The sequence below is a fragment of the Pyricularia pennisetigena genome (assembly GCF_004337985.1).
Source record: "Pyricularia pennisetigena strain Br36 chromosome Unknown Pyricularia_pennisetigena_Br36_Scf_20, whole genome shotgun sequence".
Taxonomy (NCBI): domain Eukaryota; kingdom Fungi; phylum Ascomycota; class Sordariomycetes; order Magnaporthales; family Pyriculariaceae; genus Pyricularia; species Pyricularia pennisetigena.
Genome location: NW_021940932.1, coordinates 21,216 through 35,784, shown reverse-complemented (window position 1 = coordinate 35,784; position 14,569 = coordinate 21,216). Strand labels below are relative to the sequence as shown.

Below are 14,569 nucleotides of genomic sequence, written 5' to 3'. Positions count from 1 at the left end.
TACAGCAATATCATTCTATAGGGCATACGGATGCTGATTTTATACTTATTAATAGTTTGGCCAGTTGCGGTGTTTGCGTCCTGCCCTCTATTTCTTGGAAGAAAAGGACACACCCTCTCTCTCTCGACCGCAATACCCATCGATATTCGGTCGAGAATATTCTTTTTAGCCCGGCCCGGGGAGCCGTCTACTCAATTTTGGTCAAAGCAACTACGATTTATCAAATCATGGTTTAATCGTACACAGAACGGAACCCGCGACTTTTAGCGTAGCCAAATCGCTGTATTGATCCAACACAGCACAGAAAATATGTTGCAGCCGTTTCAGTCTCCCGAAAAGCTTTACGAATTTCGGCTAGTAGATTAAGGTAAAAGGAAATGCAAAGCGTGGAACATCCTGTAGAAGGTATCCAAGGTTAAACAAGGGACTTTTAATTATTGCGATTGCGAAAAAAGTCGCAAATACCGCCTTACAAATATCTGAGACGTCTGATGCACATTCTCAGCCGCAGTATAAACCGATACGCATTATGTTCGAGCTCAGAGATTCGCCTGGCAAAGGAAAAGGTTTGTTTGTCCTAGCGACCGGCATCCAGAAGGGCGATCGCGTCATTACCGAAGCCCCTATCCTCACTGCCGATCTTGTTTGGGTCAGGCTGCCGCTAGCGGAGCTCGAGCTGCACCTCGAGGAGAAACTACAGCAGATCCCTCACTAACACCCTCGGGACCGACTAAGATGACGCCGACGACGACGACAAGCAGGGGCATCAGCGGCGGCAGGAACTCCGCCAAAAGCCACTCGAAAATGCTGTCCCGGCCGTATTCCGCAATTCCTCCCGTTTTAATCATTCGTGCGTCCCCAACTGCCATTATTCGTGGGACCGGGCCGCGCGCATGTGTTTAGTCCACGCCATTACAGACGTGCCCCGGGCGACGAGCTCACCGTTGCCTACGATTCGGGTTGTACCGTCCAGAACATGGCTAAGATGAAGTCCGCCATGGGGTTCAGATGCGCGTGCCCTCGTTGCAGCCTACCGCCGGACAAAGTGGCAGAGAGCGACAAGCGTCGGCACGAGCTGAACGTCACATTGACCAATGTGGACTTGGCGTACCGGGCGGCGGACCCGAGGGATAAGTGCAGAAAAGAGGGGGAGGGTGAGGAATATGGGCGAGAGCAGAGCAATGAACACATGCAACGGTCACCATTGTCTTTCGCCCCGGCGTCGATTATACCGCTGTGCCGCAGGATCGTTGCGCTCCAATATCTCGAGTTCGGCATCGCGCCCATAACCTACTAGCTGGGCCTGGAAATGCATTACGCCAGCAGTAGCTGCTTCCTGCATGGTGACTACGTGCGAGCTTCTGTGTTTGCGGCCCGGGCGCTGGCGGCTTTTACCGTGTGCGAGGGTGCTGAGGGCCAGAATGCGCGGGCCTATCGCGGCCTGAGGCAGGGTCTCGACAGTACCATACGATCTAAGAAGCCGCTGGCTGTGGTCGCCCGAGCAGTAGTCTATTCCACGAAAGCAAGGTGCACACTAAGCCCGAAGAGGTGCGTTTAGCTTTAAGCAGTGCCTTTCTTATGCTCGAAGGTCGGCAGTTGCGTTTTTGTACCCTGTATAGCAAGGAGCGAAGAAGTACACCCTAAGGCAGGATTAGCCCGAACCAAACATAATTCGGTGTGAGGTGAACGCAGAATATAAGGCTTTTGTTCGGTTTATATGGGCAGGCGTGCAGGTCTGTCCAGATAGAGACTGCAAAGAGCTTAGGACTGCAGCCGCAGCCAACACCAAAATTCATTCTAGTAGCGGTGCATTGCGCATATCAATCACTCTGAAGACGAAAAATGTTTTTCTCCCCGCAAATATTGGGCCAGCTACGAATTCCACCGTACAGCAGACGTAGGCGATTGCAACCAAGACCCAAACCTCTATATTTGTAATGCAGGAGTAAACCATATGAAGATACAGCAAATAAAAACAATCTTGCCGAAAAATGGAAGGCATTGACCTTTCAGAGCAGACAGGTAGTGTTGTTAATCTGCAACAATATCATGATCTCTGTTCTATTACATCAACTATAATGAAAAAAACATCCCTCCAGAATAGTTTACATCTCAAAAAGCTCCTAATTTTGCGCAATGTGGTCCATAAAAGCTCCTGGCCCCTTTAGCACAGATACGCTGTTGGATTACTGTGATTAAACGATAGATTTATTCTTGCACTTGGATGTATGGTATGAGCAGCCCAGCTGATCCGGAAGCAGCTGCAAGTTATATAACAGCAATACATACTGCACAGTCTCTCTTCCTCCATGTAATACTTTATATTTATCGGGCATCGTATGCTAGATTGCAACGAGTTTTTATACTTCTCGCACCATTCCGCTGCAGTTATCTGTCCGTGGCCACAGCTGTGGGTTGTCTGTTGATGATGAACTTGTTAAATAACCAGTGACTGCTCACATCAATATTCTTTTCTTTCTTCCTCCTTGAGAAAAAAAACATCCATGTGTATAATGACGCATTGTAATTGTTTTTGAAGGCCTGGGCCTGCTGAGCAGTAATTTCAAGCATAGCAATTATCACTATTTAAAGCGCCCGTGTTATACTTGTCAGTAGTTTGGCCAGCTGCGGTGTGTGCGGTCTATTCTATACCCAGTATCAAGATTTTATGCTTGGCGTGGCTTGATATTTTTATTTAGCCTACCGCCTTTGGACGAGGTTTCGATGACGTTTAAACATTAACCAAATAAATTATGTTCTGCGGGGCTATTTTTCCGCTGGTTAGGCGACAATCTGGACATACTTCTTGCTCGTTACGCTTCGTAAGGCTGCAGAATAGTAGTTGCGCTGTCAGCGTCTAGCTGGTTGGAGTTCCCAAAAAAATACAAGGCTGTTTCAAATGGCCAACCAATGATCTCGGGCGGGGGAGATATAAAGACCTGCCTGTTAGGCAAGCAATTCTTGCGCTACTATGGTAGCAGGGGGTCTATCACTTGGCGGCTTTTCGCCTTTCAGCGCCGGCCTGTTTTATGGTCACATATCTCCACTTAGAATTACAGTACGTACATTCGTTATCCCCCCACCATTTTTTCTCTGCTCCCACCCATCATCTGTTCTCTGCTTCCACCCACCACCCATCACCTTAACCACGCTGACTCTATGCGTGCGCAGGAGGATAAAGATGCATATGGCGAATAAAGCTGTGGTCGAAGTTAAATCTTTAGATTGCTTGATAATCAGATTTTTTCTTGGCTGGGACAAAATCGTTGTTAGGAAGCAATGTATATCGTAATCCATGTCGAGAGGTTTGCGGGCAATTTCAGGCACAGATGCTATCATACCTTACATCCGTGTTAGCTCTTGGTCACCGCGATCAAGTTGCTGGACCAGGCATAACGTTACAAGGACCTCAATCCATTCAAGGAACATGGCATCGCTAACGATGACTTAACAGTATCTTGGCGCTATAACAATCTTAAAAGCAGAAACCTAAGTTCGACATACCAGGTGTGGGATACAATTCTACCAAAATTCCCTGATCAAAGTTTCCTCAGACAACCTGCTACCGAGACTTATATTTGACAAGATATAATTTTTTGAACCGACATTTCGAACAGGACTTTGCAGTTCCTCAAATTTGTTCCCTCACAAGGAAGAAGACTCCACTAGAGAAGCTATGGCAATCATTTCACCACCAGCCAATATTGACCATTACGAATCTAAAGACACTGCAATCGACGATGACGACGATAAGGGCGCATGGGAGAATATCAATTGCGATAGCCCTGGAAGAAAGGATGGCATACCCTTGTTCCAGCGAGTCGACTTCAAGGCCAATCTGCTTCCAGGACGATCGCTCCTCAGCTCATTTTTGGAACGCAAACCACAAAACTTTCAAACTGCGACTATCACCGACGAACAAAAAGCCACATCTCACGGAAAGGACCCGAGAGGGCATTCAGCATCGCCAGACTCGGCAGTATTTGGGAGATCTGCGGCACAACCCTTCGCCAATCCTAATCGTACGCGAACCCCGATTATGATTTCGCCCCATGAAGTTAGAAAAAATATAATTTCGACAGAACTCCCCAAGACTATACGTCTTGGGATTGTGCGGGAACGCTCTGAGGCGTTTTCAACTGCCAACGCCGTAAATAGGAGAAAATACCATCAGTATTCGGATGTGTCGTGGAGTATAAAGGAGTGTACTGGAGATTACAATGTTAGTTGCTGGTAGTTTAACATGCAAGCATTTATATCCGCCTGTCCCATCTTCTGTACAACGCCAGTCATGATCCAAAGACTGTCTCGAGGTTGTAGTTCTTTTTCAAACTATGGTAAGGGTGGCGGGAGCGTCGTCGCAGTCGACATATGGGCCGCCGTGGAATACCAACCACCTCACGCAGGTATCTTTGGTTGTGATTTTCAAAGTGGTCGTGAAGAACAGGGCAGTGTCTATGAGACTTCCAGATTACTACCTGAACGCCACCCAAATATTCCAGGCGGTCGACCTAAGGCTTTACAGGCGGAAGAAATTACTAGCTCGTCTCCAGGAGAACTCGCACATAAACAAGGAAACAGATGGGGTCTGGGTTCCGTTCAGGGATGGTGTCTTCCTCTGCAAGGAAGTAAAGCTTTTTGAGGAAGTTAGAAACTTGTTCAAACATTCTGACCAGCCACTCCCACCAGACTGATCTGCCAACGCACCAATGACGAAGTGTACGAGGGTTGAGGGTGACCTTGTCCGTTGTCGTTTCTAAGCTCAAAACAATGTTCCGTTCACATTTCTGCAGTCCTGCCAGCCAACATCTGCCTACTGAGGCGTTTTTGTTGTGGCGGATGGGCTGAGGGTACTTTGGTTTTGTTCAAACAAAAAGCCAACAAGGACTACCCTAGTCGATTCTCATAGCTAGTTTATCACCCATCTTCACAAACTAAAAGAACCACAGATGGACGCTTCCCACTTTGATATTATAGCTTTTTTTTATTCTATCAATCCTGGCTTGATGTAGGGAAAGCCTAACCAATTCCACATCCTAAGCGCGAGCCCTCTCTCCTTGCCCTCTTTACCCGCCGGTCTGCCAGCAGATTTTGTTGTATTACGGTACTAGGTACTGGGTAGCATCTGCAGTCAGGCACTTTTTAGCCACATAATTCTTCCACTGACAACGGGGTTGAAGGATTTTGAGTTTTCGTTGAGATTATCGACCCCAGGTGTGTAACCTAAAGGGGGAGGGGCCTTTTACGGTGTTATTGATTGCAACCATGTCGATCGCGTATGAATGATGCAATTGATGTTGACGAGTAAGCTGTCAATATCCATGAGGCTAACTATGTATCGTCAGTTCGCTGGTCAGCTACACGTACCTAAACACTTACGGCCACAGGCTCACGCGTTTATGACAGCCAGCCTCTAGATCGAGTCAGTGCATTCCGCGTCTTTAACATTGCGAAGGCCTGACATCGAATCCATGCAAGCCTGCTCATCCAGTCTGACCGCTTTTACGCGTCGTGACCAGCTACAAGACTTGCAACTGGGAAACCTCCTATCGGATGGCAGGTTCCTTGGAGGTAGCATCGACGCAACGCTGTTAACCATAACCTTTGTTTCAACACGAGTATAACCAATTAGAGGGCTACAAATGTCTCCGCTTATGAATACATTATTCCCCGACTTTTATTGGATGTGCTTTCTTAGGGAACGTAAAGAGTTTTGTTGGATACATTCCACCCTTTGGAGGAGGCGGGACGAACCCTCTGCTGCCTAATTTTTGGCTTGCATCCAACGTTCCATGATGCGTTAGCAGTCCTCAAGCGGGAAGTTCTCCGATTCGATGATGAGAATGTAGAGGAGCTTGCGTTGCTCGAGTACACAGCTTGATTGCTCGTGTAACATTAACCGCAGACGCGATGCCAGTAGGATTGGCTTTTAGCCGACTTATTTTTGATTGTCATTATTTAGCTTGCCTAGGCTACAACAAGGCTGGGGGAAAGACCAGCTAATATCGGCTTTACACGAGAGATATCCTATTGGTTACTTCCGTTTATCGTCACGTGACTATCGCCTAAGGAATCTAAAATCGTCTTCTCGTCTCTTACGCGACGAGCAGATTTGTCGATTGAAGCACCCTCGCTTCACTTCGCCAGCGCCGAGTTTCGCCAGCACGCTACGCACAAAGATATAAATAATGCTTCGCGTTGGGAACATACTCAGGGGTGCACGAGCAACGTATGAACTCCAGCAAGCATTGAAAGGGACCACCGTTTTCAAAGCTCGGATTGTGAACCCGATTTCCCTCGATGAGAAATGGTAGGTTGGATATTCCCAGAAAAAAGCTAAAAAAAAAGTGCAATGCTGTTGATATAATTTCTGCATTAGGGCCATCGTCAAAACATGCTCAACATCAGGGGAACAACTTTCACTTCTTCGGGAATATCAGCACTATCAGATTCCCAATATTGCCGCGAGTCCTTATATCCGCCAGATGTACGAAGCAATAGGATCGTTCGAAGATCCTGGCAGCAACTCGAAAATGACGGCTGATAATCAGCCCTGCCTAGTGCTTGAATGGCTGGATCACTGTTTATGGAACATCAAGTCGGACAAATTCCGCAGCGATCCGGCACTAATTCCCAAACTCGTTGCTCGATCTGTTTTATCGGCTCTTGCTACCTTTAGACAATTAGGCAAAGTGCACACAGGTAGGTCAGGCCTGTTCAAATCTTGCAAATGAATTTCGTCAACATGTTGTCGTCCAACCAGATATCAATCCCAACAACATCCTGCTCTCAAGCACCGTCACGTCAGGAGGTCTAATCAAAATTTGTGATCTTGGAGTCAGTAAGTTTGCTATTTTTTTACCAAAACAAGATTAATGGAAACACGATGTCTGACGCATCAGGATGGGAAAGTGATGGACGAGGGATACACGAAGCACCGCCTCCAGTCTTTGCCTTGCCGTGCCCCTGAAGTCTGGAAAGGACAGGGTGTTTCTCATGCGTCCGAGGTATGGTCTGTTGGGGTCACGGTAAGTTGCGAATCTTCTTACTCTTGATATCCGAGACGGCTGCACCTTAAAAGTCATAAGCGACCATATTTGGACTTGACTTACATGTTTTAGCTGGCCCATTGGCTCTTAGGGCGAGCAATTTTCGGAGCAGATGACAAAATAATCGTGGGACATACAGAGGCGTGGTGCATCGCAAAGATCCAGCGTCTCGTAGGGCAATTCGATGTCTACACAGGTCAGGAGGAAATAGAGGAGGAGTTTGATGTGGCGGCCAACCTCTTCGACATGGAACTAGATAAGGCCCACGGTAACCTACAAGGCAAACTGATCAATGCAGATTCTCTACGTCAAGAACTAGAGAGAATCGAGAGTCCGCCCATCGCCCCGGAACTCATTGACTTCATAGAGTCTCTTCTCGTATTGGACGAAACAAAGCGACCGACGGCAGAAGAGGCGTTGCGACACCCTTTTCTAACTTAGGTTTGGACGAGGAGCTTGAAATTCTGCTTTGGGTGTATTTCCAGTACGGCATGATTCATAAAATCATTTACAATCTAAGCTGCAATAGAGGCAGGATTCATCCTGCGTCGATTATTCCCATTTATACAATTCGTCAACAATCTTTTCCATGGACTTCTTTTTCCTAAGGAAAAGATTGGGTTTTTTTCGGGGCTGAAAAAGGAAGAGGAACAAATCAAAGCGGCGCAGAAGCAGGAATACATTGCATAGAAGAGAGGTAACCTTCATTCACTTCGCAGGTATGGGCACATTGAATTATTCAAGGAGCAAGCTCAGGGAAGCTGTCATAATAACCCTGAGGCATCATACAATCATGCCTGACCTTACGCAAGTCGAATGGTCTTCAAGACTTTTTTCCTGACCTTCAAGACGAAGATTTCAAGCATAGTTCAGGTCTCATGCTCAAATATAATCAGCTTCCTGCTGGATATATCGCTGGATATATATCACTTCACCCCGCCTGGCTGAAGAAGACAACTATCCAGCGACCGGAAAACGACGCCAGCTATGGATATCAATTAACCTACCAATTTTGCGATATATTGATTGGACTTTGTCAGCTTTGTTGCGGGCGCAGCAAAGTTGACTAAGCTCGATCGCACGAACCGTTGACTTGCAACGAATTCATTAAAGCATATTGGCAGGCAAGATTAAGGAAAACACAGAAAATCCGTATTAATTTACAGCCGAAATAATCAAAGCGCCTTAAAACTATTCAAACGACCCGTTGCATTCAAGTTGATGCAATTTTTGAGCAACAGTTCTCCTTATCTGGGCATCCTTCCGCGACAGATGTTTTTTTGTAATTGAGCGTTGCATTTTAGAGCATGGACTTAGAACGGCCTACCTTCGGATGAAATGGCAGCCGCAATGTTATTTTTAACATCTTGACCACGACTGCTTCCCCGATTGTGTTTCGCATATTTAGCCTTCCGCCTTCCGTATCCAGTAAACTGTAAAATTCAGGAAGCCTGGAAGCTGGCATGCTGATAGCATTCCAAGCCCCAACCACAAAACCCGACTTCCTTTTGGTCGACGTTCCCAACATACGACTTTTGTTTTGTGCAAATGAAATGCTGAAACATAATGCTGGAAAGGGGAAGGTAATAACTGCAGGCAGGTGTGCTTTCGGATATTCAACATCGTGCGATAACAGACTTGCCTGCTGGCTCACTCTCTACCGAACAGTTTCCCGAATTAGTACTCGATTCTCTAGTTTACCGAAGGCCTGAAAACTGGTACATAGGACCAGAGTCAGGATTTTAAATACTTCAGGTTAGAAAGCAACTGGGAACACCCACCGCGTTGAACCAAGGAAGAATGAAAAAAAACACTATATTAAGAATTGTCGCGAATGTCAACGCAACAAGGTACGACATGACAAGACGCCCGGGCTGCTGCACCCACTGGAGATCCCTAGACGGTGTTGGCAGCACGTGATGGTAGACGGCAAAGCTATGCCCAAGGATAAAGAAGGCTACGATTACGTCTGGGTCTTTATCTGCCGACTGACCAAACTTTTGGCCACCCTACCGGGAAAAAAGACGGACACCGCGGAGACCTTGGCTATGCGGTATTATCAAGCTGTGTACCGTTGGAAAGGCGTCCCCGACTTATGGCTTTCCGACAACGCCGGACCGTTTGTATCCGAGTTCCTAAACACTTTAAACGAGTTGACAGGAACAAAGCATAAACATGGAAGCGCCCGCCACCCTCAAAGTCAGGGCAGCGTCGAAATTACCAACGCTGAATTGGATCAGAAAATGCGCTTTGATGTAGATAAATACCAAACGAATTGGCGACGGCATATTCCCGCTTTCGACTTCGGCCACAACTCGTCCGTTCACGTCTCTATCGGCATGGCACCCATCGAAGCAGAAACAGGAGCTCGCCCTAAAGACCTGCTCTCTCTACCCCTACCCGAAGAAGACCTGGAGACCGGTCAGCAACAAAAGGCGCTGGAAATGGTCCGCCAAGCCCGGCAAGCTCAGGAACTGGCCCGCAACAATGGACTCGGAGCGAAAATAGAGCAACAGAGGCAGGCTAACAAAAAACGGCGACCGGTCGACTTTACGGTGGGAGATGCGGTTTACGTTAGCAAAAAGGGTTTTTCCACAGAACCTCCTACGACCAAGTTGGACTCGCAAAATGCAGGACCATGGACGATTCTCGAGGAAAAGGGTCACAGCTTCATTCTCGACACCCCTGCCTGGTATAAAGGTAGTAAGCTGTTCCACGCCAGCCGACTGCGCAAGGCAGCAACGGACCCATTACCTGAGCAGTATCAAAAGCCGGAACCACCGGTCGAGATTAACGGAGAACCGGAGTGGGAGGTGGAGCAAGTGTTGGCCTCGCGACTATTCGGACGAATGAAGACGTTGCAATATCAGGTATCGTGGGTCGGACTCGACCCTGATGAGACATGGTATGGGGCCCGCGACTTGAAAAATTCACCAGTACTGCTGGATACCTTTCACAGGGAGTATCCGGACGCAGCAGGACCTCCGGTAAATTTGCAACAGTGGATAAGGAGCGCAGCAGAGGATGTTTTTTGCGGTGGACGGACCCGAGGACAATGTTGCCGAACATGATGCGAAAAAGACACGAGAGCGGCGGAAGGTCCCGAGGAGACACACGTAACAAACTCAAGACTCTGGCCGCCTACGTCGATCAGGCCTTAAAGGGGGGTAATGTGAGGATCAGGCCCCAAGACCTGCCCTCAGAATCACGACTCGGCTCCACGCCGAACCAGGGATCGGACAAAGGGTCGACTAACTCCGGATTTAAGCGCGTCGTTGATTGCAATTTCTCTCTTCTCTTCCAGTTTAGAATTTTCGTTAATAGCGCCTAATACACTGAGGTTCTCCAATGTATGCCTGGCCGTGACATTTTATACGTATTTTAACTAAAGAAAACGCCATATGTGGAGAAAGAATATTCCTTGCCTTAGTATGACGGCATTTTGCGGCTAAAAACTTGGACCGTGGACAGGCGATGGCACGGTGGACCGGATAATTCCTGGTGGCAGAGGCTACAGTCATATCTGAGTAGTCTCCTGTGAGATATATCCTATTATATTGTTGGCGAAAATATACTCACAATCTAAGGAAGCAAATGATGAACTGCATTACCTCTCCAGAGATTTTGAAATCTCTCTTTTTGGTCGCACGGTGGGTTCCATCGTTGCTTTGGCTTGTGTAGGAACTGATAAAATATTATATATAATCTTCAATAGAAACGGGTTTATATTTTTAAAAGCCTTAACTGTCACGGCCAGGCATACATTGGAGAACTTCAGTGCATTAGGCGCCATCAACGAAAATTCTAAACTGAAGAGAAAAGAGAATTACAATCAACGACTCGCTGGAGAGACGCGCGTAAATCCGGGACCCTTTGCAAACCCTGGGCTTAGCGTAGCTGGTAAGTGGAGTGGTAATTTCGAGGGTAGGCCTGGTGGCCTAATTCTCATAGTTACCACCCTATTCTATGCGCCTCGTAAACGTGTCGCGGGCTCTCTGTCCATCGTTTTCGTGAAAAATTGTTAACACACGCCCCCGACTTTTATAAAAAAAGTCCCATCCTGCAATGCTTTCGTAAGGGATTTTGCCGGTTGCCTCCCATTTCCCATCTTTCTCAACAAATCTTTCATCGATTCCGGAAGTGCGGATATGATAAATCCAGTATTTTCCTGCCGCCGCTGTCGCAGCACGTGTAAGTGGCGATAATTCCGGCCACATTAAATCCCCTTTGTGCATGCCATCTTGAGCGTCAACGGCATCGGCATTACGGTCGGTGTAAAAATAAACCATATTTGGGACGGCTGAAGCAATATTGGATAACGATAAAAACAAAGCGAGTTTAACAATGGACCCGTGCATTTTGTTTAATAGTTTCGTAATGTAAGGTATTGAAAAAAGTTTGTTGTAGTTGTCAATGAAATTTAAATCAGAAAGATGTGAGAATGAGTGTAGAGTTTTATAATTCGGGGACGAAACCTGTTTTAATATTGTTATTTACTTAAGCCGCTTAAATTTATTATTATTGTTATGAAAGATTAACTTCATGCAACTTGTATTATAATTAGTCCAGGTAAATATACCGTGCACTTATTATTTATATCCTATATCATATAAATAAATATGTAAGGCGTACAAACGAACGATTTAATACATGGGTTTGCATGATTTAATGCAGAAAATTGCACGACTAAACATTAGCCCATGAATTTTAAAATAACGTGGATGTACAGTAGTAGATGGGTCACTTTTTGTTCTAGCATCACCTGTCACGAAAGCGATCCCAAAAATACGAGGCTGCAATATAGGGGCGATTTTATTCGAAAATCTAAAGCTAAGTCTAAAGAAAGAAAAAAGGCTGTGAGGGTCTTGCCCTGGTAACGCACTCTGGGTGCAAGATTGATAGGATTGAGGTTCTACAAGGGGGAAAACCATATAGGTTGCGCCTTGCGCATTGAGGAGTGCACCCTCCGTACCCTGCGACTTTATCCCTGCTCACGTGGCAAGGAATAAAAAACACCACATGGGCCTTATCATAAAGATTAATAAAATTAATGATGGAGCGTAAGAACTAACGCACGGTTTAAATATATAGTTTATTTTCTAATTATATAATATACTGTTGGATTATTGCTAAGCTAATAAAAGATTTAATTTATTATTTATAGAAATAATTTACTTGAATATTTTATAGTTATTTCTAGATGCTAACCTTTCCTACGTCTAATATAAGCTGCAATGCGCTTGTTACGGAGTGGCGTGCCTGGGCGACTGCCAACCGTGACTAGCTCGACCTCACGTGACAAGGCGCCAGGGTGAGTTTGTTATTTGCTCGCTTAGGCGCATGTACGCGATTGGTACTGCGTGCCTTTCTTCTTTACACTTAGCTTTAGATCTTCGAATAGAATCGCCCCTATATTGCAGCCTTGTCTCTTTGGGATCGCTTTCGTGACAGGAGCTCATTGCAAATTGGGGGAGCGGTTTTATAAAGGGTACGTGTTTGTGTAAAGATTGTAAGAACAATCAAGATAAGGAAAAAAACTGTTGGAGTATAAATAATTATTGCTTTACTACCCAAAAGGTTGGCATACAAAGTAATCTACTCGTATTTGCAATTAATAACCAATATCGCGGGATTTCCAATGGGTTCAAAATTTTCCAGGCAAACTTTTCTAAATATCGATATTAACCTACAGCCCCTGTTAATATTAAATTAAGCAATCATTGTTAGTGGGCTTTGTATAAATTAACATAGTTAGGATCTGTGGAACTTTACATCGTTAAACAAAATGCTGGCGTCATAATCACCAAAACTTTGGACAAAACGCAGCTCGACCTTTTTAAACTGTCCCCACTTAACAAACATATAATAAAATCCCCCGGAAGGTTTCGGCGCTATTTCCAAGGTGCTGCAATCGCAATACGCATGGAGGAATTTATTAGCAAAACTGGCTTCGTCTCGTCGATTTCATCAATACTGTACAAATTGTTCCGGCCGTCCCCACACCATTTGTATGTTAAAATTTAGCTAATGTTTTGGTGGCCATTACGCATCCTAGCCTATTCGCTGCATCCTAACGCAATCCCGACCAAGTGGTTACTAATAAACATTATGCTACGATGTCAAATGGATACGCTATTAACCGGTGTGTCGTTTCCTGGGACGAGCAGCAAGGATTTTGGTCGCGTTCCAGGAATGGAAAGGCTGGTTTTGTCACCAATTGATTATACTATAATGTTCCGCGTGGCCGCGATTGTAAAAAGTGGGTATTACCACGTATAAACTGGCCAGACCTTGTTCTTCCACTGTCTTCCATTCCAATCCATTTCCAGCAACCCGAATCGAATTCCACAGTTTTACCAACAGGAGGTAACACTTGTTTATATGTAATAAAATGCCTTAGGATTTGTTTCTGAAGATAATTCTTATCCTCTGTCAAGGCATCCAGTTACAATGGAGCAATGAAGAGGAACTTTCAGACTTTCCACGAGGGCATTCCAAAATACGTTGAGTACTTTTTGGTTTTTTTAGGTTGGCCCCAGAAAGCCACAATTGACAATGATAAGATGAGATCAGTATACAGTCAAGACCTTACGCAAGTCGACTGGCATAACCCGGAAACGGTTATATCCAAGTTGGATGTTAAGCTGCGGACGCCGTCACCCAAAGAGCCTGCTTTTTCCAACATCGACACCTGGATTTCTCAAACACCTTATAACCCGACAGAAGCCGTTTGTCAATTTACGTTCGTCAAATCTCGAATCGACCGTTATCAAAACAGCTCGCCAAGACCAATTTTCGATGCTGTAAAACAATTGGCTAAAGGAATGGAAGGAATGGCCCACCAAATTACACTTTTATCAGCAGAGGTCCGCAGCTTTCGGAAGGCCAACGAAGCGCTTAGCAAGCGACGAAGGGCTAAAAGAACACGTATCCGCGAAGATGCATCGTTTGGTACATTTCGCTTTACGAATATAGGTGAAAAGACAAGGGAATGCCAGGGAGCAAAGGCAGGAGGTGATAGCTCACCTGGAAAGGATCTTTTTGACAGACAAGTGGGAAGAGCGTGAGAAATGGCGAAAAACGTTACCCCATGTGCTTCAAGCGATTCAAAATGATGAAAGAGATGAGAACAACTGCCAGGAAAAAAGCAATTTATATTACTGGGCTGGAAGATGCTTAATGGCTGACGGCCAGGTAACAGAGGCCGTCAAGCTTCTGGAACATGTGGTAAACGTTGAGGAAACGACATTGGCGGAAGATCACCCGGATCGACTAGCATCGCAACACGCACTCGCTGGAACATATCAAGCCAACGGTCAGGTAAAAAAGGCTGTCAAACTTTTGAAACATGTGGTAAAAATTCAGGAAACGACGTTGGCGGAAGATCACCCGGATCGATTAGCATCGCAACACACACTCGCTGGAGCATATGAAGCCGACGGTCAGGTAAGAGAGGCCGTCGGGCTTCTGGAGCACGTGGTACAAGTTTGGGAAATGACGTTGGCAGAAAATCACCCGGA

At 45.9% G+C, this 14,569-nt stretch overlaps 5 protein-coding genes across 5 annotated transcripts; 4 read left to right on the top strand and 1 right to left on the bottom strand.

Annotated features, from left to right (window-relative positions):
• Positions 1-529: 529 nt before the first annotated feature.
• On the top strand, positions 530-1,297 carry PpBr36_11195 (uncharacterized protein; the record flags this gene model as incomplete). Its single annotated transcript, XM_029898297.1, has 3 exons — positions 530-649; positions 736-818; positions 919-1,297. The coding sequence occupies 3 exons, from the start codon at positions 530-532 to the stop codon at positions 1,295-1,297; spliced, it is 582 nt and encodes a 193-aa protein (XP_029743255.1).
• A 12-nt stretch (positions 1,298-1,309) lies between these two features.
• On the top strand, positions 1,310-1,619 carry PpBr36_11194 (uncharacterized protein; the record flags this gene model as incomplete). The annotated part of the gene is made up of 2 exons (XM_029898296.1): positions 1,310-1,548; positions 1,589-1,619. 2 exons carry the CDS (start codon positions 1,310-1,312, stop codon positions 1,617-1,619), a joined length of 270 nt encoding a protein of 89 aa, XP_029743254.1.
• A 545-nt stretch (positions 1,620-2,164) lies between these two features.
• PpBr36_11193 (uncharacterized protein) lies at positions 2,165-2,428 on the bottom strand (the record flags this gene model as incomplete). Its single annotated transcript, XM_029898295.1, has 1 exon — positions 2,165-2,428. A coding segment is annotated over one exon (264 nt), but the record flags the coding sequence as incomplete, so codon positions are not given.
• Positions 2,429-2,971: 543 nt separating this feature from the next.
• Positions 2,972-4,694, top strand: PpBr36_11192 (uncharacterized protein; the record flags this gene model as incomplete). The annotated part of the gene is made up of 3 exons (XM_029898294.1): positions 2,972-3,062; positions 3,618-4,222; positions 4,314-4,694. The coding sequence occupies 3 exons, from the start codon at positions 2,972-2,974 to the stop codon at positions 4,692-4,694; spliced, it is 1,077 nt and encodes a 358-aa protein (XP_029743225.1).
• A 1,494-nt stretch (positions 4,695-6,188) lies between these two features.
• Positions 6,189-7,490, top strand: PpBr36_11191 (uncharacterized protein; the record flags this gene model as incomplete). The annotated part of the gene is made up of 4 exons (XM_029898293.1): positions 6,189-6,310; positions 6,380-6,845; positions 6,872-7,028; positions 7,122-7,490. The coding sequence occupies exons 3-4, from the start codon at positions 6,876-6,878 to the stop codon at positions 7,488-7,490; spliced, it is 522 nt and encodes a 173-aa protein (XP_029743253.1). The 5' UTR covers positions 6,189-6,310; positions 6,380-6,845; positions 6,872-6,875.
• Positions 7,491-14,569: the final 7,079 nt, after the last annotated feature.